This window comes from Petromyzon marinus, chromosome 54, assembly GCF_048934315.1.
Source record: "Petromyzon marinus isolate PM22_M1 ecotype Great Lakes invasive population chromosome 54, UKy_Petmar_22M1.pri1.0, whole genome shotgun sequence".
Classification (NCBI taxonomy): Eukaryota; Metazoa; Chordata; class Hyperoartia; order Petromyzontiformes; family Petromyzontidae; genus Petromyzon; species Petromyzon marinus.
This window is the reverse complement of record NC_133720.1, coordinates 204,461-229,752: the sequence shown is the minus strand read 5'-3', so window position 1 is coordinate 229,752 and position 25,292 is coordinate 204,461. Positions and strand designations below refer to the sequence as shown.

The 25,292-nt window shown below is 49.1% G+C and overlaps 2 protein-coding genes across 2 annotated transcripts in view; one reads left to right on the top strand and one right to left on the bottom strand.

Moving 5' to 3' along the window:
- Window positions 1–25,292, bottom strand: part of BOP1 (BOP1 ribosomal biogenesis factor) — a 56,159-nt gene that overhangs the window by 22,041 nt on the left and 8,826 nt on the right. The window contains exon 5 of the mRNA XM_076052049.1: window positions 20,357–20,470. Coding sequence (XP_075908164.1) covers window positions 20,357–20,470 — 114 coding nt within the window. The remainder of the gene's footprint in view (window positions 1–20,356; window positions 20,471–25,292) is intronic.
- Window positions 838–10,403, top strand: SCX (scleraxis bHLH transcription factor). The gene is made up of 3 exons (XM_032974471.2): window positions 838–1,713; window positions 6,226–6,710; window positions 7,431–10,403. The coding sequence occupies exons 1-3, from the start codon at window positions 1,560–1,562 to the stop codon at window positions 7,467–7,469; spliced, it is 678 nt and encodes a 225-aa protein (XP_032830362.1). The 5' UTR covers window positions 838–1,559; the 3' UTR covers window positions 7,470–10,403.

The following is a 25,292-nucleotide window of genomic DNA, read 5'->3' as shown; positions in this document are numbered from 1 at the left end:
GCATGCGCACACCAACCGCCATTCGCCACTAAGTGGAGGTGACGTCACCACGACGCTTGTGCCAGGCTATGTGCACGTCGAGGCCACGTGAAGTGTCGAACGCCCGCTGGCAAGAAGTCACGTGGCAGACCCAGATGCCACAGGTCGATTGACCGAGACTGGTTGATGCACCACCTGTGCCCCCTACCGTGCCAACTTGCTGTGCTATAGAAAGCACGCACACCGGAGGACATCCATAAGCACCAATTGGAATATTAAACACACAGGTACGGGCACACATTAGCTCTTGATGAAAAATCAACCTTCCTCGGCAAAGTAATCATTAGAATGAGGCAGTGAGGGCGCTAAACCCCATCCAGAGGAACACCCGATTAGTGTAGGCAACAGGGTGGAGACGCAGTGTTCACACCTATGTCTCACAGCAAGACGAGTCTGTGTTCGATTCCGACTCGAGCATCGTTCTGTGGGGAGTTTGCATGCATGGGTTTTCCTTAAGCCTCTCTGGTTTATTCCCAAAGCGAAATAAAACAAAACGTAACCAGTATTGACCAAGCATCTCAATGAAAATAAACACACAGAAGCAGCATCGCCTATTCCTGCGAAAACTGGGCAGAACCCTCCTGGCAAACTCGGGGCAAGCAGGTGCCAGAGTCGGGAATCGAACCCAGACTCGTCCTGCTCGTGAAGCTCGAGCGTGAGCAGCGTGCGGCCGCCCGTCCGTTCCCCTCGCCTGCATCGCTCCCCCCTCGCGCGCTGCTGTCTACTCCCCATCCCCTGCCGCCCCCACGAGACCCCCCCCTGCCACCACGTGACATCGCCGAGCCAGGGAGCGCCCGGATTGGCCGAGCTCTCGGTGTATTTAATCGGCGCAGCACGCGCTCTCGAGTGTGGAGCTCAGCGAGCATGCGTGCGCCACGTCGGGACGTCACACTGACACACACCCTGACACTGACACACATACCGCGGACACTCGTAGCCGAGGAGCCCGAGCCGCGAGCCTGCCCCTGCCGAGACATTAGAATGGCAGCGTAGACGGAAGATGTAACCCAACTACTCCTCTACGTTGATGTATGTGAATCTACGCAGAGGACAACGCAAGCGCATACTTTTCAATATAAGTGGCTTCAAGGTTGCTGAGAAAATACAACTTGAAGATTCTGGAAGAGACTTCAACTGAAGAACAGGAGAGATATATAGATTTCAATATCTATTAGAACGACCGTTAACTCAAACCGAGACCGTTTCAAAACTTAATTTTATTTGATGCCATTAGTGTCAAAGCGATAAGAGTTAAAATAACAATTTTCTTTATTATTTTACAAATAATCGTTTACTGGTAAAAATGAATCGCCTGTGAGGTTATAGATTCCGAATAAATGACATTCCAAATAGAAATAAAAAAACACTTAAACCCGAGGTAGGCATGCGACTCTCGCTCGGCGAGGATCTGCGCAGCAGTGCTCGTGCTACGGCCATCGCGCTCCGACCCTGACCGCGCGCGCCGTCGTCCACGCGAGGGGCCGCCGGACCGCTGCGCGCAACGCCGCCGGGCCGGCGCGATGGCCTACGCGGCTCTGCGGGCCTCGGGCGGCCTGCGCTATTTTGCGGAGCTCTCCGGGGACGAGAACGAGAGCGGCAGCGAGGACTCGGAGCGCTCGCTCCCCTACGGCGCCGGCGGCGGCGCCCCGAGCAAGCGGGCGCGCCACATCGCCGGTGAGCGCTCGCTCGGTGCGATCCCGCGGGGCGGCCACGCGGAGGGAGCCGCGACGGCAGCGGCGGTTGGTCAGCTCGCGCTACCGCTCGCGATCCCGAGGCGGCCGGCTCGCCGATCCCATCCCTCGGCGCGGCAGCTCAGTGGGGTACAGTTCTTACGTCGGTCGCGCTCGTTACGAACGTTGGAATCGGTTTCCGGAACCCGACGTTTAGAATCGGTGACCAGTTCGGAGAGCGGGTTAGCGGTTGAACAGCCTGACGTTAAGGCCGGTGTGGGTGCAGGGAGATATGCGTCGTTTGCGTGGGAGACTCGAGGCCAACGCATGAACGGCAACAATATTATATCTTACAAGAAGAGTTACATGCGCCACAGTACAAATAAATAAACCTTTATACCCGCACAATAAATAACAACTGCAATTTAAAGCAGTAAAATTGCATATTGCTTAAAAAAAGAACATTAAATACATTTGTTAATGTGAAAAGTTTTGTTTGTTAAAAGCACACGCAATGTACTGTACTTATGATTATAATGATGATAATGATTAATAACTTATAACTACAGTATACAAATCCATAAATAAACCAGGAGCGGGACGCAATGGCACATGACCATGAAGCCAGTGACCCGAATTTGATTCCCAGTAACGGCTAACATCAGTGGCGAGCAATACATGAACTTGTCCGGGCCTCTCAATTTCACCAACTCATATTGACCAGCAAGGTAACGTTTGGGTAAACAACCCCTATGACCCTATGAACCGAGACGATGTGGGGGATGCCTTCATCCGGCAATTGATAGACAAACGGCTGTAAATTATAAGTGAAAAACACGTGATTATGAAAATATAAAGGTTGCGCTGTCATGTCAGGGAATAAATTACAGGAACAGCGAAAGCCATCGTAACAAGGGCAAATAGACATTCACACAAAAAAACAAAGAAAATTCGTGTATGTGATAAGTAAGCATTCAGAATTAGGGAGGTTGTAACGCAGTCACACACATTGCAAGGGTACAGAGAGTTAGCCTACATTATAACCTTACAGCACCATCACCACGACAGCCACAATGGGGAGTTTCCCTACAATTAGTGGCAACGTACGTCATGGTGCAGTATTAAGTTCCGTATTCAGGGCAATGAAATAGGTACACTCACACACACGTAGACCAAGATCCCCCATATAGTCTTCAGACTGCTGTTGCCAGGGCTGATGCCGAGTACCTAATAAGGCCAACACGGAGCATTTTAGGCTGAGTCAACCAGGGGGAAACCCAGGACGAGCTCGTATATCACTTGCCAATGACAATAGCTGTGGCTGGGAAACAAAATCAGATCCCCACGTTCATAGCGTAGTGCTTGGACCAATGTGCCACCGGTTTCCACGATACACACACAGACAAAGATCCCCCCGTATAGCCTCCAATAGGCTGCTTGGGGAAAGTGTGGCCAGCACCATGCCCGGTCGCCTTTGTCTCCCCAGTTCTGATGTTTACACATCACACCAGGTGATTATTCGCGGCTGAGTTAACCTAGCGAAGACCCAGGACCAATTCAGGTATTCATCAACGATGTTAGCTGTGAGTGGTAATTGAATCAGTGGGCGGGTTCATAGCGAAGTGCGCTAACCACTACACCACCATTGTCAACACAATAAACACAAAGATCCCCTGCTCACGCCCAACAATAACACACATACATACATGCACACATACATACATGCACACACACAAGTTCACACAAAAACTCACGCACGTTCTAGTTTCACCCAAGCTAGCTCCATCATGTGGGACAAGGCAAAACTATTCCGAAATGTAAATCAAATGCAAAAAATACAATTGTTATGTTATGTAAAACATAATATAAATGGCAAGACCATGTTATATTTTGTATAATGTAAACAATAAATAACGTATAAAAGGTATTCAATGATTCATGATGCAGCAATCTGCAAGTCCCTGTCAATCTTGACTTAAAGTTTTCATGACTGCAGGAATTAATATTCTTTGGTGTCTTTCGGAAAGTCACGTAAGATAGGTTCAAAGAAAATAACAAAATAACAAAAAACTACGACGTTTCGATCTTGATGAGGACCGCTTGTGTTGCGATCGAAACGTCATAGTTTTTTGTTATTTTCTTTGAACCTATCTACGCGACTTTACCGAAAGACCCAAAGAATATAAAATCCCTGTAAGTCGTGGATGGCCCGCGGCTCGCGACTGCTCCCATAGTCCCGCAGCTCACGACTGCTACCGTAGTCCCGCAGCTCACGACTGCTACCGTAGTCCCGTGGCTCACGACTGCTACCGTAGTCCCGTGGCTCGTGACTGCTCCCATAGTCCCGTGGCTCGTGACTGCTACCGTAGTCCCGTGGCTCACGACTGCTCTCGTAGTCCCGTGGCTCGTGACTGCTCCCATAGCCCCGTGGCTCACGACTTATCCCATAGTCCCGTGGCTCACGACTGCTCCCATAGTCCCGTAGCTCACGACTGCTCTCGTAGTCCCGTGGCTCACGACTGCTCCCGTAGTCCCGCGGCTCGTGACTGCTCCCGTAGTCCCGTGGCTCACGACTGCTACCGTAGTCCCGCGGCTCACGACTGCTCCCGTAGTCCCGCGGTTCGCGACTGCTACCGTAGTCCCGCGGCTCACAACTGCTCCCATAGTCCCGTGGCTCGTGACTGCTACCGTAGTCCCGTGGCTCGCGACTGCCACCGTAGTCCCGTGGCTCGCGACTGCTCCCGTAGTGCCGTGGCTCACGAATGCTCTCGTAGTCCCGTGGCTCACGACTGCTCCCATAGCCCCGTGGCTCACGACTGCTCCCATAGTCCCGTGGCTCACGACTGCTACCGTAGTCCCGTGGCTCACGACTGCTCTCGTAGTACCGCGGCTCACGACTGCTCTCGTAGTCCCGCGACTCTCCGCGGCTGACTGACGATGCTTGGCGGGGTGCGGACGACATCCGTAGATGCGAGCGGGGCCAGCACGGAGTTGTGGGAGCAGACTTTAATTTGTTTGATATTAATTTTGCTTTCAATTTTTTTTGTAGCTTTTATTTTTTTATGAATTTTGCATCAGCACAGATCAGCTGAAAAGACTTGGATATCAGGTGTAAAAAAATCTAAAACATCGATTTAACATCGAACCAGATGTGATGTTTCAACCATTTGGGTCTAAGATAATATCCTGACCGTGTAATTCAGGACTTTACCGCAGACGAATTCAGCAGCGACGTGCTGCACTTCCCCTGTAATCTGCAAACCTTTTGCCAATTAAAGGAATCGTGTGGCTAATTTCTCGGCGCACTGCGTTGGTGCAAAAGTTTATTTTGCAGACTTGACGTCTAACCTCCGCACAACGTCGCAGATCAAAGACTCTGGGTTGATACGATGGCAGGGGGGGATCATATCAACGCAGAGCAACGGAGTTCTCTTTTAGTGTGCCAACAAATGGTGTTGCTTAACGTGCTATTAATAAATTGCTATCAAAGTCGATTGTTCAGGACACCATGGCAAGTGACCCCGATGCCTGAGACTCAGCACTCGGAAATAATTATGGAAATAACTTTGCCATAAAGGGAGTGTAGGGAAAGCCATCCCTGAGCATCATCGGCAAATGCCTTTCGCCGAAGCCAATCGATTATGCTCGCGCACTCGTGGGCATTTTAACAACCTTAACGCCATTAAGGGTTCTTTGGGTTTCACCGCTCGCCACCCGTTTGGTGCTGTAACTCGTGCAAAACTGCAAGGCAGCTGCGGTCACACGTGTCTAAAATGCCAAGTCGCTCACGCAGACAACTCGACCGCACTCACTCATCGCCGGAGCCGAGGTTGTGGGGTAACAAGCGAACGTCCCATTGAAGCGCAGCAGAGCTTTGAGCACACTCCTCACCGGCAGCCTCTTCATCATAGTGACGCTCATCCACGAGATTTGGTATGGGTGCCATCGTTTGTATAGCACAGGGCGGTCGCCACGAAGGAGCTGCTTCTGTGTTTCACAGACACAGCCTCTGGTGGTTTCGGGCGAGGGGGCGATGTGGCCGTGTGTGATCCCAATTTGAGTATTTTTCAGGAAATGTTTAAATTTGGCACACCAAAAAAATGGGTTTCAGAAAAATAAACTGCAATGAAAGGCGGGGATATAAGCAGTTGATTATAAACAAATCAAACTGATCATCATGTACACATGGCTCTGGAGGATTCTGATCAGATGACCACTACCAGCAAATTACAATATACTTACCCCTCCTAGCCAGCATTCCAGATTCTGTACGATTGGGGTTTACAAATATGCGCCTGCTGGAGCGAAATATATCTCCTGAATAAGATGCAGTGGACTTGTATCCAAACATCCGGTCCTGGTTACAGAATAGTTGGCTACGTATGGTGTGAAAGAAGTTCAGCATACAATGTACACACTCATTCACGTTTCTGTTGCGATGGAGTTTCTCATCGCGTACAGATCATATCGTGCAAAGAGCTGAACAGTGTCCGTGCGGCCCCCCCGCCCTCCCCAGCAGACGCCTCTCTCTGCAGCGGCGGTGCCGCCGCGCCGGGCGAGACGCGCCAGCGGCAGGCGGCCAACGCCCGCGAGCGCGACCGCACGCACAGCGTCAACACGGCCTTCACCGCGCTGCGCACACTCATTCCCACCGAGCCGGCCGACCGCAAGCTCTCCAAGATCGAGACACTGCGCCTCGCGTCCAGCTACATCTCGCACCTCGGCAACGTTCTCCTGCTGGGCGAGCGGTGCCCCGACGGGCAGCCGTGCCACGCCCCCCCGCCGCCCCCCTTCTGCGGCGGGGCGCGCCACGCCGAGAGGGCGCAGCGGGCCGGGGGGGGCGGCGCCGCCGCCGCCGCCGCGTCCGCGACGCAAGCTCTGACCGGGGCTCTCTCGGCCGATCCCGGCGTGGCGGGGATGGCGGCAAGCGGAGGACCGGGCGGCCAGGCGGCGCCGCCAAAAGTCATCTGCACGTTCTGCCTCGGCAACCAGCGCCGTTTGGTGAGGAGCTGGCGGTGTTCGTATCCGCCAGACCCGCCGTGTCACAGGCAGCAAGAGCTGAGCTGGTGATGCACTGCTAGCCACAGGCGGCAAACCGCTTGTCATATTTAGAAATCGTTATGTAGCCAGAACAGACTTATCAACCAATTCACATTTGGGCGGCGGGGTGACAGCACAGTGGTAACACTCGTGCCTCAAAGCAAGAAGCACTTGGGTTCGATTTCCGACTGTGGTGCTCTTTCTGTGGAGTTTGTATGTTCTCCCCCAGTTCTGCATGCGGTTCCTCTTGATTCGTCAGTTTCCTCCCATAGATAAAAAATGCAATGTAACTGCTAGTGGGGGGCGATTGCTTGTTCTGTGGAATCCCAATTGAATAATTTGTGGCTAATTGGCAAACTTGGACTAGGATGACAGCACACAATGGGCTACTCTTTTAAAATTATGTTGGGGGATCTTTAAACCTCCACTGTGAAGCAGATGGCGGTGAATTTCATGATTATTACATGCAGAGTAACAACCAGCGGGGCCACATCACTGCTCGATAACTGAGACTGTGAGGCTCCTGGTTTGGTTGGATCAAGATTTGATACCTAAACCCAGGATATTTCCACAGTCCTGGCTTGGTGGTCAATGTGACATGGAAACAGCATTCATGGCTTAAGATTTCGTAGTCAGAGCTGAAAAAAAGAAATCTCACTCTGCTCTCTCTCCCTTTCACAGGGCCGAGAGAGAGAACGCAAATCTGCCATGCGTTGCTGACCAGCGGACACGAAACCTCGGCAAGAATTATGAGGAGGCCCGAGAAGGTTTCTGTACCGGCTTTCCTGGAACATTTTGTAAACTTTACAAAACCAATGCCAAGCCCTTCCCTGAACATGGCACCCAACTTTGGCACAGCGGGACTTTGCCAGAGATCGGCAAAACAGTTTGCGTGGCTGGACTGTGGGCAGTGGCGCACAAGAGGAAGGATGCCTGCACACAAACCGGAGCTATGGATGCCTCTCAAGGAGTGAGGCTGCCCAAGAACCTTCACAGATTCTCTCAACAAAATAACCAAAGACTCGTGTTCCACTCATTATGGACACCTGTTCCTGTCGTATGTTTAAAACAAATATTTTTTTACATTTCAAGCTTTGTGCCTGGCAAGAAAATATAGAAAGGCAACTTCTTAAATCTAGGAAAATCGTATTTTTGTAATAAATGATCACAAGTGACCCCATATTTACAGATGAACTAAACGTTTCGTGATTCTGATTATTATTTAACCCTTGTTTTACCGAACAGCTCACCCACACACTGTCCTCTCCTCAGTCGGTGGATGAGATCGCCTCGCTTAGCCGCCGTGAACAACTTTTCACAAGAGAATCTCAGGGAGCGATATCCACATGAGAACTATTAAGAATGATCACCATAACCCACACACCAGCGCATGGCAGGGCAGACATAGTACATGGTTTTTGGGTGACTATTGCAGGAGTGCGTGGACAGCCAATGGTGGCAGTACAGTGGAAATACTCGTGCCTTGCAACAAGAAAATCCTGTGTTCGATTCCTGCCTCAGACAGATTTCTGTGTGGGGTTTGTATGTTCCCTCCACCTGTTCGGCATGGGTTTCCTCCAGGTTCTCCGGTTCCCCCCCAGAGCTAAAACATAACCCCGATTATACCAAATAATGCTGCACTACCAAACAACACACGAAATGAGTGGCAGGGTGAGGGCTTAAGCACAGCTTCAGATGCTGTGTTACAGATTCAGACTGTACACTACAGCACTGCAATTTGCAAGCTGCCTAAAAATAAATACTTAATTATATCGATGAGGCCGTTATGACGCACATGAAGACACAAAATTCTTTCTAACATTCATTAACCGAGCGATTTCTACATCACGTCTGATTTCAACATATTTGAAAGGGCACCCCAGTGGCAGCTGGCCCTATGGACTGAGTGACAACACCTAGCCTATAATCAGGCATTAATCTGCCAGTAGGGAGCAATGATTGCCATGTTTAATCCCAATTGAGTATGTGTCAGTCAAGAATGTATAGTCAGTCTTTCAGTTAACACAACGTGAAGATTGGTAAATCTGGCAGAAACCAACATGGCACCCATGGCCATGGTAGTCTGCTGCACAGGTAAACGCAAATTCTTCCCTGAAGCCGTGCACAGCAGCATGGCCTCACTCACAAAACACGGCCATAGTTATTTTCAGAGCAAATGGGATTGTGGGACAGTTTTCACATCGGCCATCTGGGAATGAGCAGAGCGCTCAAAGCGCGCTGCACGTGGGAACCCAATCAGACAAACAAGTTCAGAGGGTGGTGGGAGCAAGAAGGGGGTATTTTTACGATTTGATCGTAAGCCCCCGCAGATCGGACCAAGCGTCTCAAGAGGTGCTGCCAGGAGCGTTCGTCCCTCGAGTCGCCTATCCACGGGAAGGGGTGGGGGGGTTGGGGAAACCGAGATCGCCACGCGAGGCTCTGTCGCACGGCTTGGTCACACGGTGCACAGCTGGCAAACAGCAGGGGAGGGGTGAGAGCACGCCCAACTGCTTCACACCGATCACAGCACACAGCGTGACTGGGCTGTCGGGCGGCGGCAGCGCAGTGGGAAAGCTCGTGCCTCGTAAGCAAGAAGTACCTGGGTTCGATTCCTGAATCAGGCTTCCTTTTCTGTGTAGAGTTTGAATGATCTTCCCTGTCCTGTATAGGTTTGTAAACCTAAGCTATAAAAACACACAATGCAACTGGTATTGCCAACACATTCAAATGCTGCAAAAATGATCTGCAAATTACTCAACTGGGATCACACACAGCAGCAACATCGCCCCTCCCCGCCACCTCCCACTGAAAACATCCCAGTGCTAAAGAATTACCCACAAATGACTAATTTGGGATTGCACAGAGCAGCAACATCGCCGCCTCCTGCAAAAACTTGGCAGGATCCTCCTGAAAAAGTCTTGAGACTCGTCGAGGCTCTGCTGGGTAAACAAGCGGATTCATAATAAATTATATTATGAACCCGTAGCAGGGGCCTACCACCATTAGCAGGGGCCTACCACCATTAGCATGCGCCTGCTGCATCATACACGCAATGCCAGGGGTAGCTGGCAGCTTAGAAGATTTACATTTATGATCTTAGAGTTAAGAATTTTTTACATGTAAATAAATATGCTCGTACATTCAAAAGTTTTGCCTACTTGACTTGAATGCTGCAACGGCCCCATCAGCCATCAGGGACGTTATATCACAAATCAAGTATTTGTGCACACATACACATGTACGCACACACAAGGGTTGGTCACAAAACTATGTTTGTACATTCGTTACCTAAAGTGTACAATCAATACTGATAGTTTACATTATACACCAGCATCTAATGGAACTACATCTCCGGACAGTTCACAGGGGAAATAAAACAAATGAACTTTGTGCCCACGAAAAACAACAGGAGCCTAAGCATATGACTTGAACGAGGGCATCAGCAGCAGTCCCAACCGTACCGAGTTCAACAGCATGAGACTTCCACGTAGAAAGAAGCCCGGGTCAGGAATTAAACCCAGGCACTTTCTGGGTTTCTGCCGGTATTGAGGGTTCAAGACGGCGGCTCAAGCAGATGGCAAGCAGCCGTCACAGCGGATGACTCAAGATGTTGGCGTTGGTCAACAATGGCATCCATCAGTGAGCGTCCGTGGCGACGAGAGGAAGTGGAGGAATTTGTGGGGAATATTCGACCAACGCAGCGGGCAGCGGGGCAGTGGGGAGTGTGGGGCAAAGCGTCACAAAGGGTCGGCACCTGGAACAAATCTCCCTTCTCGCTCGCCACCGGGGTCAATGAACTGTTGCGGTGGCCCCCTTTACTGCCAAGCAAGTGAAACACTTCGCACGTGATGGAAGCCAACAAGCAAAGCTGGTCTCTCGGTGCTTCGACTCCCGGATAGGGTGCGGAGCGCTGCTCGTGATACAGGGGACCTTTGCAAGGACCTCTCTGGCCGTGGAAGCATGCGACTGCCCAAGGGATGGCGCATGGCGGAGCTGGGACCCATTCAATAAGATTAAAGCGACATCCACAAGTTGACGCAAAATTAATGCTCATCCAGACCACAGGCTAAAAATAACTTAACATGCGACTGCTTTGTCGTTTCGACCACCAGTTGAGAAAACGTCGCAATCCCACCAAATATGTATGATTAATTATTGCTGTTAGGAAGTGCTAACAGGCACAAACTGGTCTATAGTTGTGTCAGTTTGTTTTCTTCCAATAGCGGATGTTGATGTAAAGGAAAAGCTGTCATTTTACACGGAGTTGGACGAGCCAGATGGTTGTCAGGAGTAGCGGAGTGTTCAATTATCGCTATGATGATTCCTCTTCCTTCGTGTTTGTAAATTGGGCATTGAGTGCAAGTTTATGTTCCATGGTTCTGTTCTGTTTAGTATTATTGCTTCTGGTTGGGGATGGCCACATTTTCTCAACTCTTTGGAATCGGTGACTAAATGTCCACATTCAGTTCTTGAGACGGTGGTCTCGATAAGGCCAAGAGCTTTTGCACGTGCATCGGGTGCACCACCCGTGCATCGCTGCACCACCCATGCCTTGCGTTGTAAAATCAATTTGTTTGCGGTCGGGATGAATGTTCCTGTTGCGATGGGGTTCCTCCTTATCCTCATTGCAGCTCGAGGCTCAGCGGCATCGCCTGCAAAGGCCCGAGTGTCACCATCCCCCGTGGTCAACGGTGCCCGTCGACCTCGGCCCCGGCTGGGTCTTCCAACGGGCCACTGTCCGCGAGGGCGATTTTCCACCCTCTAGATCACATTTCCCAGGCCAAAGCCACGTCGCCATCAAGCCAGGATAAAAATGTAAAGTGAAACTTTGCAAGGCCGGGACATTTGATACCGCAGATCAAATCCAAAGTTCAACCCCATTGATGTTCGTACTCGTTTGAAGCTGGAGGATAGCACGGATATTCTACACTCATGGTGTAGCAGCTTTACTTCCTAAGTTACCATATAGGGCAGATCTACGCAAGCAAATGAGGGTTTCTCGCAACATGCTCTATCATCTAGGTGCAATTGGAGATCATTCAGCCACGACTCTTAATTGTGAATTTCTCACCTTTATCCACATTTCTGATCGTCGTTCTCTGACCACGTGGCCGGAGGTCAACCATGAGGGTGGATGTACGGCTCGGCAGACCCCACCATTTAATGCGAGGGCGTTGGCTTAAAGTGGCGGTCGAGTTCCTGCAGCAGCGCAGTGAAGTGCGTGCGGGGTTACAGCGAGGCACGGTGTCCGCTCTGCAGTGAAGGTCTGAGGCTATCACCCTCAACAGCAGACCATGGGACACTGGGCGATTAAATGTAAGCATCATCCTCCACCACCAATTGATCTGCAAAAGAGGCAATGGACCTCAATGGCGAATCTACAATCTAGCATCTTCAATTAAATTTGATTGTGAGAATGAGCAGAGCCATGCGAGCCTGACGAAGAGCGAAGCCACTCACCTTGTACGGATCGGAAACGCAGACGCTGACAAAAACAATTGGAACAGATATGAGCCGTGTGCAGAGGGAGAAGCGTGGAGGGAGAAGCACAGAGAGAGAAGTGCGGAGAGAGAAATGTGGAGGGAGAATTTGCGGAGAGAGAAGCGTGGAGGGAGAAGCGCCACTTGAAGCAACTCCGGCACAAGATACGAATGCAAATCGGAGATTATTTTGAGCAGCAAGTCAAGTAAATTAGACGTCAACATATTTCCTTTCTCCAAACATTTAGGCTATTTACCCTCGTAATAGCTGTTTTGTATGCTTTCCAACAAAGGTTAATTTGGACTGCACAACCCTCCTGAAATGATATTTAGACTCGAAGAGGCTCTGCTGGGTAAACAAGTGCAGTAACAATGAATGTAACGCCAGCACTTTGTCCTGTTCAATGAAACGCACACTTCCTTCTGCTACTCAGGAGCTTTCACACCTACCTCACGCCTCCTCCTTTCCACACCCATGGCTTCCCTCGCCCTCCCACGTGCTCCGTTTCCCCAGAGCGATCGCGCTCTCTCTCCCAGACTGAACCCCTCCCCTCCTCCAACTGCAAGCTGCTACCTCCTCCCACGAAACCACATCTGTACATCTGTCTCGCATCATCTGAGCTCTCTTAAAAATCCCCTGGTTTTACACAAAACTTTGCAATTACGCTCCCCATGGACCACACCTGTGGCAGTTAAGGAGCGCGGCACGTATCTGGTTTTTCAGAGCGCGCTCCGCTCACCACCCCCCGCTCGCCCGTCTCCCCGTATTGCACGCAGCGCCTTTGAAGTGAGCAGTAGAGAGGGGCCTGGTTGCGTTCGGCACCTGTGGCTATCGGTCTCGGCGCGTAACTCCGCCTGCCGCCTGTCACCGCCGCTGATGGAAACTCCGAAGCCAAGCCCTCTACACTTAAGGGCTGGCAGTCGCTCTCCCAATCGGAGGGTTGTGCGAGAGCGCCGGTGTCTCCAATCAGGCCAACGCGGTGTGGAGAGAGCACCTGGCGGCACGCGTGTGGTTGTTGGGAGAGTGGTGGCGCAGCAGTTAGAGCGCTGCTCTATGAAACCTGGCGACCTGAGTTCGATTCTCACTCACGGCCGACACCAATGACGATCATCTCAACTGGACCTGGGCCTCCCCGAGGTCAACTCGGCCTCAAATGAGTACCTGATGCTAAGTGTAAACATGGCCAATATCATTGGGCGTGGTACTGGCCACCCTCCCCCTCGTGAGGCGTACCGGCCTTCATAGGTGCTAATCACTATCAGCCCTTGCCGCAACAGTCTGTTAAGGCTATACGGGGAATCTCTGTCGTCGTGGTTAGTAACGCTGCTGAGCTGCTCTGCTCGTGAGTCATCGTGAGCGCTGCAGCCAATAAGTCGTACGCGCGAGCACGTGGGCGGCCTGTAAAGCGCCCCCAGCACCGCCTTGCGTGTCCCCTCTCCTCCACGCTGCTCTTCTGTTGCCAGCGCTATTTTTCACCAAACACTCGTGCCCAGAACATTTACAACGTTCGGCCTTTGAAATACAGTTTTGTGGCCAAATTCTCCTCAACTACTTCTTTTAGCATTTGGTGGGCAAACCACGTCACCTGTTCCACCAAATGTGTATTCAATCAACGCGGGATCCACATAGCAGCTACACCTCGCAAACTCATTTACCAAGTATCATTATATTTCTTTATTATTATTTAGGAGGTACTGCCAGATTTTTGCAGTAGAGGGCAATGTTGTTACTATCTAATCCCAATTTACAGATAATTCTATCAGCATTGGGATGTTTGACCAATACCAGCTACAGAGTGTGTTTATCTACCTGTATGTTCTCCCCCATGCAGAACAAAGAACATACAACTCCATATAGCAAGGCATCCAAGTCGGGAATGGAACCCGAGCACTTCTTGCTGCAAGGCACGAGCGTTCCTACTGCGTGTTCCTGCAACGATTCATTCTACTCAGGAGTGGTCAAACTCTTACGATGTATGCTTTGTGATTCTCTTAAATAATAAATTATTGTTATAACATCGTGGTTGATGTAGCACCTGTAGTGGCTGCAGGGTCACGTGAACAAATGACAAACACCCAAAGTTAACAAAATCAACCAGGCACGATTGAGACGTGTCGCTCCGACCACAAATCCTCAACCCGTCATCTCCCAGCTCCCCACCCCAATACTACCCCTTCCACGTGAGCCTAAGTCATGGAAACGCAAACCGACATCTCAACGGATACATTTCTCCGCCCTCTCAAAACCCACAAAGGCATTCAAAATACAGCCCACGGTTCTCGCAAAATGTAAATCTAATAAAGCTTCTCTTCCCTCCGATAGTTGGAGGTGGTGTGAATGGTTTAGCGGATAATGTTCCATTGCGTCTGGCATGCCAGAACTGATATATCATCAGTCTTAATTGCTGCACAGCAGGTTTTCTGATGCCACTCTTTCGCTATTAATCAGAGTCTGTGATTGCATCACTCAAGTAAAATTAGCAGGACAGGCTCGAGCGATTTGGTCACTCTCAGCAACTAGCAAAAGTTGTTTCCATTATTCTGGCCTTGCTTGTTAAATAAAACAAATAGACAAATTTGTAACACAGCACAGCAATTATTTCCGATTCAGAGGTGCAGGAAGGCGCAGACAAGCGCAAAGGAGGCCAGAACCGGCGCCAACAATTCCCCAAGCTCTGTGGTCCTGTATATATATGAACTATTCTTATTTTACCAGTTAAGGCCCACTGAGCTAAAAAGCTCTTTTTCAGAAGCAACCTGGCCACAAGTGATAGTTCAATTAAGTGGCTTATCGTGTGAAAATGTACATCAGCCAAATACTCTAAACGCACGTTGATTCTAAATGTGGAGGGAAAAACCTGAGAATCCGGACAATAATCCAGGAGACCACGGGGAGAACATGCCAACTCCAAATATACAGGTGTCAGGGTTGGGAGGGAGTTAAGATCTCCTCACAGTGGCACCCATATAGGGATGTTTGGCCAACTCCATAAATGAGTCACAGGAAACCGAAGAACCCGGAGAAACCCCACACGTGCAAGGGGATAACATTCAATTCCCGTATGCATAAAAATACGGATGAACCTCAACCAACTTGCTGCACTGCCATCACACCCTGGCAAGCCAGGTGGCGACCTCGCAGCCCAGCGAGAGTTTCAAGAGCACGCGCGTGAACCACCAACCCTCGCTGCTGCCTCCACACGTGCTTGTTCACCCAATGGAGCCAAGTGAGCAGAGCCCCAAGACTCTTTCAGGAGGGTCCTGCGAAAGATGAGCAACAACGCCCCCTACAGCAAAGCGACACTTTCCTGGGTGAAAAAGTGTAACTGTAATGATATCACCGTCGTCCTAGCTGGAGCCGAAATTAATTCAACAAAACAGATATTGACGTGCTGACCCCACTAAATCCCAACACCTACACGCGATCAAATCGTCATGAATGTGCTCGATCTCGTCACATCTCGGAAGCCAAGCAGGCATGGTACTTGATGGGTGATAACAAGGGCTAGCCAGGAATTGAAGGTGTGGGAGGCTATGAGGTGGGACCTGTTGAAACACCCGTTGATGGAATTGGCCAAACAACTCAATGCAGGACCGCCCTGAAAAAGTCTCGAGACTTGGTGAGGATTTCCTTACTAAATAACTGGCATGGCAATATTTCACAGAGTTCAATGAGCAAATCCATCAACCCACGGTATTTTTCCCCAAACCGCCCCCTAAATTACGTGCACAAACTCGTGAAATCACGTGTGCTGCTCTTGGCCATGCCAGCTGCTGCCCCCAAGCTAAAGCAGAAGATTTTCCAAGCAGTGGCGAGCAGCACAGTGGCAAATCATAATGTTAGTAGAGCCAGCGCCGCGCGCGGGCCAGGGCGCGCCGCCCCCCCACCCGCTTGTGCATGTGGAACGCATTTACCGCACATTCTTACACAGACTCAGCACGCTCCGCGTGGTGGGGGGCGTAGCGCCAGTGCTGCAGCCAGGACTTGGCACCGGCGCAATGAGCGGCGAGCGGCTGTATTCAGTTCCCGCCCCGACGCTCAATCCAGTGGCATTCGGTATTTAGAGCTGATACGGGCCACCCCTAAGTCAACTGGGACAAAAATTAGCACTTGGTGAAGCTCTTTGGCCCTGGGTTAAAGCCAACCCATTGTGTCCTCGGGTGACCTCAAGGTGCTCGCGAAAGCATTTACGCCGAGGGTGCAGACTATTCAACGTTAGGGGCAGATCCATTTCTTAATATCGATCCTTAAGCCACAATAATTCAAATCTGTAATGACGAGAAACCCCATAACAGAAACATTAAGGCAGCCTAGAAATGAACAGATTTATCCATAGCAGGTTTTTTTGGGTTAGATCGTGTAAATATAAATGTGTTGTTAAACCCCCTACCACCCACAAATTAGTTAGATTTGTCAAATAAACTGAACATACTGATTCGTTACTAGTACAGCACGCCAATGTGTTGGAGAGTAAATCCAAAACATTTACAATTTGAGTATGACGTTTCACCAGTAAAAAACAACTAGCATCATCAGGCGACACTCAGATTTGTAGAGAAATCCTCCCGAACAGATTTAACAAAGCACACACAGGTGTGTAGCACTGCACGTGCAAAACCTCAGCATTATCCAGAACACCAGCTCAAAAGAACTGAATGCGTGGCCATTTTGTCGTTTAGACCTCACAGCGCTGCAAAAACGTGGCTGTCCCAACCACAATACACGGATCAAATTGCATGTTCAAGGGACACTGCGTTTAATTCTTATGCGTGGCGTGTGACGGGGACAGCGCAACTCCTAAACCACTGGAGACCCATACATGCACCGCGCAGTCTCAAGCGGGGATTGATTCGCCACTCCCCATCATGCTGAGCGCCGGATTCTCAGTCACAGTTCTGCTCAGACTGGAGCCGCTCGGTTGCTTCCAAAGAAGCACGAGGGGCTTAGCCGTGGCTTGGCTCAGTTCCATGGAAGTTCTGAGTGCGGTTGGGACAATGCTTAGAGCTGGCTCAAGTTGAGCACGGCTTTGAGCCGGCTCACTTGGGTCAGAGCCAAGCCCGAGCTGCAACATGACTAAGAATACGGGAGCCTTAATGCTCATGAGCCACTCATTAATTTGATTGTTTAACAAAGATTTATACATTTAGCATCCTAGCAGCAAGTAAAACTATGCACAAGACAGATTAAAATGGATACAAAATAGATGGTAAATAATTGGACAAATAATTGATTCTTGAATCAAAAAATGGCTAAAAACTGCAATACAAACACTATACAATGTAACCGGTAGTGGCCAAGACATCCCAATGCTGAAAGATTACGCGCAAATTACTCAATTGGGATTACACACTTAACGGCAACATCGCCCATCTACAACAACTTGGCAAGCCTCACCGAGTCCTGCGTCTCAGTGAGGCTTTCCTGGGTAAACAAGCGTAATACTACCTATGGGAGGAAGCCGGGGAACTCGGAGGATAGCCATGCAGAACACGGGGAGAACATACAAACTCCACACAGAAAGACACCCGAGACGAGAATGGAACGCAGGTCCCCGTTGCTGTAAGGCACAGGTGCCACCACTGAGGTGCCACCCTGTGACACAAGATTCCTCGTAAGATCTCCGTGGAATTAAATCAGTTTCACCATCGAGCTGGGCACCGGCGCCACTCCCACGAGCCACCAGAGACGTTTTCAAAAGCGTCACTCGCAGCCTCCTTTCCTCTGCTCGGGGGCGTGCGGGCGGCCCCATCCCGGGCGCGGAGCGGACTAAGCGCATTACCACGTGGCGGCAGTGGAAACGCTGTGCAGCGCTGTGGAATTTCAACGCATTGAACCCAAGCAACAGACGTGATTCATGCCCATAAGGGGGCAGGGTGGGTGGGGTGGTGCAGACGCGCACTCCCATCCATCATCCTGCCTTGCCACGGACCCTGTCGTGTTGCTACTTGAGTGACACCGCCTTTGATGGACTCGGTGCTTCAAAGTCTCTGGTCACACACACCTGCTCTTCACAACGTGACCGCTCGAAAAGGCTACGACGGGAAGCCACGAGTCGTACGAATGTGTAGACTTGAAGCTGGCTGACATTAGCAATGAGCAAGGACGAAGGGCAGATCAGACGATAGGGCGAAGGGGGTGGGGGGGGTAGCAGCGTGAGCAGCATAACAACCGCCTCTCCTCCAGTGCTGATATCGCACGACCGTATCAGGGCATCAAAGGAATCAATAAAATGGAGGCCTGGGTGTTCAGGCAAAAGCAAGTGGGCTTCAAACTGATGACGTCTTGCATCCCTGCAAGATCCACCAACCCACTGTGGCTCCTCTGCGTGGCTTCTTGCTGTGAGGTGCGAGAGAGTTACCGTTGCACTGCAGCCCCTTAATTTTTTGTCATTTTTACTTTCACAATTTTTCCCAGTATCTTTGAAAACAAAATTCTGTAATTAAATAATAAATTCCACTGTTTATTATAAAAGATAAGCCTGGATTGGGTGAGGGTTGCAACTGAGAAAAATGCAAACACGTTTGTGATAAGGTAATGTGGGTGATATTACTCGGCAGTTAGCTGCTGAACGAGTCACGCAGGGTGAGATCCAGGAAGCCAGAGGAACAATCTTCAACGGGTGTCACGACCGTGCGGTGGTCTGACCCAATAATCAATTACCAACCAAAATATCGGTCGCGAGGACCGCCGGAGGTGCGGTTATAGGAAATGCCATCGCTCTCCGATCCCGAGTTCCGCAGTTGTGCGCGAGGTGTTCGTTCCGCACGTGCCACTGTGCTCACAGTGCGTCGTCATCGCTCTTGTGCGCAGCTGCAGCATCAACAGTGAATTAAGTGGCCCGAGATAGACGCGCCGCAGAGACATCCGACGGGGGGGGGGGGGGGGGAGAGGATTTCCTTGTCGACGCATCTGGCCTGCATTACGAGGCTTTGTATTTCCAGTAGCAGGGCCGAGAGCCAAGCTCCAAGTCCCTCGCTGCTGCACCCCCACCCTTCTCCTCCATCCCTCTCGCTCCATTCGCCCCGTTAATATCCGGCTCAGAGGTACATATTTTGCTCTTTCCGGGGCTCAATCCAACCCCTATAAAATTATTACCAAATACTTGTTCTTTTTTGTTCATTGTAGACTTCTACAACTGGAACTAAACAAACCTGTGACGTTTCGAGATTAGCCACAGTTCATAAAAAATAACCTGTGATGAGTGCTCAAGGGAACACAAATCGCCAAACATCACTGTCCGCACCAACACCGTACAGTGCCGTGCATGCAATTTGTGTCTTATTACGACCATCATTATTGTGCTCAAGTCTCAAGGTTAATTTTCAGGAGGGTCCAGCCGTATTTTTGCAGTAGGGGGAGATTTGCTGTGGAGTGTAAAGTCCCAATTGAGTAATTGCGGTGTCATTTTTCAATTTGGCAACATTTGTATGCCGACGCTGGCACAGTGGCCCACTCTTGCGAATGCCGTCAGGGTGATCTTTAGCGTCCATTACGCATTAGACAGCATGTATAGTATGGTTAATGCACCCGCAGTAATGACCAGGGCAGTCTTCCCGATTCGAACCTCAAACTTCTGCAACAAGCAGCAAACGTGCTGTCGCTGGGCCGCATCACCACCCGCAAAAACTGGGCACAACCACAGTGGAAGGTTTCTAAATGCACAGAAATATTGACACATGCTATGTCCCAGGCTCACCTGATGATCAAGTCCCACCTGATCAGGTGATAGCTCGGCTCGCCGTTGGTTGCTCTCCCCTGCACTATGGACGCAGTGGGGGAGCCCACAAAGCCCCCTCGGCATGGCGCCCCCCTCCCAGGACAATTTGGCCCAAAAAGGACATTTCACCAAGTTGTGACATTTGTGGCGTGTGGAGAAAGATGCAAATTAATCCCAGCGCAAGACGAGGAATAATATCGATTTAGCTACAGATGAGTGGCTTGAGTTAACAAAGATGTGCATTGCATGAGCATTAGCTGTCAGCCTTGTCCAGACAACCATCTTAACAGAACAGAATATTTGTTGCCATTTTGGTAAGCAGCACAGAGTTGGTATTGAAGGCAAATCTTGCAAAGCAGGATACATTTTACCAAAAACACAACGAGCGACGTGATCGCGGGGACCTCACCTCCTCATCAGATGTGTCGTGTTCATATTCATCCACCGCCGGCTTCTGATTGGCTGCTTCGACCGGAGTCGCAGAAGGCAATGCTGCACTGCTTGAATCACCTCCTTGCTGCTCCTGAATACAGGTAAGGAGAACAGGGGATGAACGTCATCTCATTTACACAACAGCAAGAGTAAGTTTCCTATACTGGGCTCGGATGATCTGAGTGAAACCAAACCAGACACCAATCATCATTATCCGCCACGAGGCAGGGTGGCAGCGCAATGGTTACACTTGTGCCTCACAGCAAGAAGGACCTGGGTTCGATTCCCAACTCGGGCAATTTTGATGTGTGGAGTTTGTACGTTCTCCCACTGTTCTGCATGGGTTTCCTTGGGGTCCTCCGGTTTCCTCACAGAGCTAAAAAAATATGCAATGAAACCAATATTGGCCAATATCCCAATGCTGAAAATTTACCCACAAATTAATCAATTGGGATTACGAATAGCAACATCGCCTCATTCAGCGAACGCTTAGCAGGAGTGCTAAAACAGTCTTGGGAGTAAACACGCATAACAACAAAGACTAAAAACCGTAGAAACCCATCTCTAAATCCATCTTGCTCATGTGCTTGATTGGCTTCTAAACCGTCCATGATTCGCCACTCTCTGATTTTCAGGGATACGTTCTAGGAATTGACAGGAAGCTAAAGGGTCTGTAATTCTTTAAATAAGGTTGCGCTCTTTTTAAATAGAAGAAAACCTGATACACCATTCCGTGATAGAGGCATTTCAGTCACGTCGACATTTAGTGAATAGCTCATCTAACTCTGTGCCAGCAGATGGTCCCAATTTCTTGATGATGACCACGATTGTATCTTGTCCTGGAACTCCTTGTTTTTATTCCACATAGAGTTTTGATCATAATCGATTTTTGGGATCACCCACATAATGATCTGTCAAAATCTGTGTCGTGAAAAACCCTCCACCACCCAATACAAACAAACCGTCTCGTCTACAAGTGTTTATCGCTGAAATTGTAGTTGTTTCATCTCACCGGTGACTTGAACACCAATCTTGACAACCAAAGTCGTCAATGAAGAGATACACGATGTTCATTTTAAACTGTGAAACATCATCAGGATAAGAACCAGAAAGCCAGAATCACTGAGTCTCCTGACCCGGCTTCTTCAATAGATTTCATGTTGGGTGGTAGAGGGGTCTTAACGACACAAATTTGATCAGATAATTTCGTGGCCCAACCCGAGAACCAACTATGAATCATGATCATGCCAGCGACAACCTGCATGTCAGGTTCAAAGGGTCGTGGTTACTTCAAGTGCGACATCTGTAACACCCTCCTCCTTCCAACCTTGTAATGATCCACATAAGCTACTTCATTGGGCTATCATTTGTGCCCAGGTCACTTTTTAAAAAAAGCTATATAGCTTAGTGGGCCTTATCTGGTAAAATATTTGTTTTAGTTTCTTTTAGATTTCTTTCCTATGGTATATAACTATTATTATTGCTGTAGAGATTTAATATAATTTATCTCCTGTTTTATCAATCCATCTATTATCATGCACCACAGTTCTCAAGGACAACTCTCTGTAATGTAAAATCAACGTCCTCTAGTCTGTCATCGTGCTCACAGATCGTTATAGTTTGGTTTGTCAATAACGGCGAGGGCGCACCACGACCTCACACCTAAATCTTGACTTAAAGCTTTCGTGACTGCAGGAATTAATATTCTTTGCGTCTTTCGGTAAAGTCACCTCTCTTTGAAAGAAAGACGCGAGGTAAAATAAACAACATAACGGTTTCAAAAGAAAACAACAAAAGGGAGAGAAAGATGTATTAAATGCCTGCAAAAGTATCACGCAGTTGTTGAATCAAATAGTTCGAGCGGCGCCCCAGGCTTCGACTTGTCACAGACAAATTGAGGAGCGTTTAGTTGGCAGTGAGTGAACTGATGTCGTCATGAAATAACATCTGTGCTTCAGGCGAAAAACAGGAAAGAATTGCCGAAGCCGCCAATCCCTTGGGAACAGCCTCCTCCTCCTCCCGAACACACCTCACTACAAGAACACAGACGTGAGCGCAGGGCGGTGGCACAGTGGCAACGCTCGTGATTCACAGCAAGAAGCGCCTGGGTTCTTTTCCCAACTTGCTGTGCAGAGTTTGTATGTTCTCCCCCTGTTCTGCATGGGTTTCCTCTGGGTTCTTTGGTTTCCTCCCATAGGTAAAATATATAGACAATTTAAATTCTATTGGCCAAAACATAAAAAAAATTACCTGCAAATCATGAAAATGGGCATCACATAGCAACATTGCCCCTACAAGGAAAACTTGACGAAACCCTCCTGAAACAACAAAGTCTTACAGGTAATTTTTCAGCATTGAGATGTTTAATACCGGTCACATTATCATTTTTTCAGCTATGGAAAATCTGGGAGAAACCATGCAGAACAGGCGTAGAACATACCAACTCAGCACAGAACGGCACCGGAATTGGGAATAGAACCAAGGCCCTTCTAGCTGTGAGGCGCGAGTGTTACCACTGTTACCCTGCCACCCAGCTGATGAACGGATTTAGTCTTCCTCTGCCATATCAGCCAGAATTGACTGAATAAAGAGCAAACTAATGTGATGCATCAGTTACGGCGAATTGAATGGGGCTCGACAGAGCTGGCTCAATACCCAGCGCTATCGTCTTAGTCCAGAGACACTGAGAAATCTCTATGGTTAAATAAATCTGAAGCACAAAAATGTTAAAGGTATAAAGCTCTGACGTATAAACAAAAGAATTTCAAAAGAAATTCAGAGTGATTACAGGAAGAAAAAACCTTAACTCAATGACAGCAAGAGTTTTCTCTGGCAATGAGGAACAAAAAATACCACTCTTACGCTTAGCCATAACCAGTTATGGAGCCGCTCCAGGAATTTGTGATTTGGGTTTCATGGTATTTTCGTTATAATGCTTTAAAACAACACGGCTATATAAAAAAAAACCTCCTTCGAGTCCAGGCTGCACATCATGCCCTCTAGGCAGTAGCTTGTGATGCAACGCTTCTGAAATCCATGACACCACCTGCGTTTTATTATTATAACTGCCACGACGAAGCGTACGCTATAATTATATATATTTTTTATATTTTCGTGCCGATGCACAACCGTGCGCATCGCCTGGCAGCACGAGCGGTCGGCGAGCCGACGCCGAGCGCGGCTTAGAGCGGTGCGCAGAGCCGACCGGAGCTTCCACGTCCACACCAACCCACGGCGACCCAAAAGAGACCTTCGCCGCGAGAGCCCAGAAAGAATCCTCGGCGTACTCCTTCCTGCGTTCAGCGGAGTGCTACCTCCCGGCTCACGCGGTCCGGGAGGAGTCGGGCTATGGGGAATTAAGTAAAAAATATCGTCTGCTCTATAAGGAATAATTTACTTTTGATATGCATCACAAATGAAGGCGATGCTCTGATTTACAAATGGATAGTCTGCCAGTAGGAGGCGATGTTGCTGCTGTGAGTGCAATACTAATTGAGTTATTTGCAGGTCATTTTGCCATTTGGATGTTTGGCCAATATCAGTTACATTTCTTGTTTTTTTTTAGCGATGGAAGGAAACCAGAGAACCAGGAGGAAACTCATGCAGAACAGGATCAGAATTTACAAACTCAGAAAGGCGCCCGAGTGGGGAATTGAACCAAGGACCCTCTTGCTGCGATGCGCGAGTGATACCGCAGCGCTGCCACCCCGTCGGCCAATGACGATTCAGGTATGTTATGCCAAGGCGCATCGTCATCATCAGGTGCAACACAGCACTTGAACTCAACAGATATTTACGGCTGTATTTGTGCCAATCGCAGAAACCGGAGGCGTAGCGCCAGCCATCTGCAACGCTTCAACTCCCACTAACCCCCCCCCCCCCCATTTTAGTTGTATTTGTGAACGTGCAGTACACAGAGAGAGACGACGATAGTGTGCAGACAGCTGCACACAGGTCTTGCGGGTCACACTCGAGCCAGGAGCACTACAACCTCGGTCGGAACTTTACACCGGAATAAAACTTTAACAAAAAAACCCCCACCTGCTTCAAAGGGTCACACTCCGACCCGTGGGGACAAGAGTGTCTAGACAGCACTTGTTCCACAGAGCACTTGGGGAGCGAGCGTGGGCGGAGGCCTGGGGGGCCCTGCACACGCAGCATCACCTGGCTCTCATTTCATGCTTGAGCCAACGAGGAGGACGACGGCACGAGATGCACGCAATCACACGAAGCTTGCTTCATGGATCTCATTATTATTACTACAACTGCGCTTGTTTACCCAGGACAGCCATGCTGAGCCTCTAGACTCTTTAGTAGGAGAGTCCTGCCAAGTTTAAGCAGTAAGGAGGCAATATTGCTGCTTGTGTGCAATCCAAGTTGAGTAATTTGTAGTACATTTTTTAGCATTCGGAAGTTTGGCCAACTCCGGTTACATTGCATGGTGTTTTAGCTATGAGAAGACACCGGAGAACCTAGAGGAAATCTATGCAGAAAAGCAGCCATGTCAGGAGTAGAACTCAGGAGCTTCTTGCTGCGAGGCATGAGCGTTACCACTGCACAAAATGTGAAAACTCAAATTGGCTTCTCGCTTGGTTTTTGGTGCCAGTGGTGGAAATTCCTATGGACTACACAGCAAGGGTGAAGTCTATCCATAGCCATGGTTAGAGATGTGACAATGATCCACGATTTAATTAAACAGAAATAATCATAAAAACCATGCATCAAAAATCTGGATTTTTATGCAATGGAGATATCCCAATGCTCTCTTTAAAAATAATAGTTTTTCAATGGGTGTGCCTATAAGCAGATAATATAAAAAAATATATATTTTAGGTTTTTTTTCGGTAAAGTCACGTAGATAGAAAATAAAAATACAATGAAATTAAAATAAAAAAATAAACAAAAAATTAAAA

Bases quoted from the DNA above. Each gene is read 5' to 3' on its own strand.
- SCX (XM_032974471.2), top strand. From the start codon at position 1,560: ATGGCCTACGCGGCTCTGCGGGCCTCGGGCGGCCTGCGCTATTTTGCG. The intron at 1,714-6,225 runs GTGAGCGCTCGC...CGCCCTCCCCAG, and splicing joins GCGGGCGCGCCACATCGCCG to CAGACGCCTCTCTCTGCAGC. The intron at 6,711-7,430 runs GTGAGGAGCTGG...TCCCTTTCACAG, and splicing joins TCGGCAACCAGCGCCGTTTG to GGCCGAGAGAGAGAACGCAA.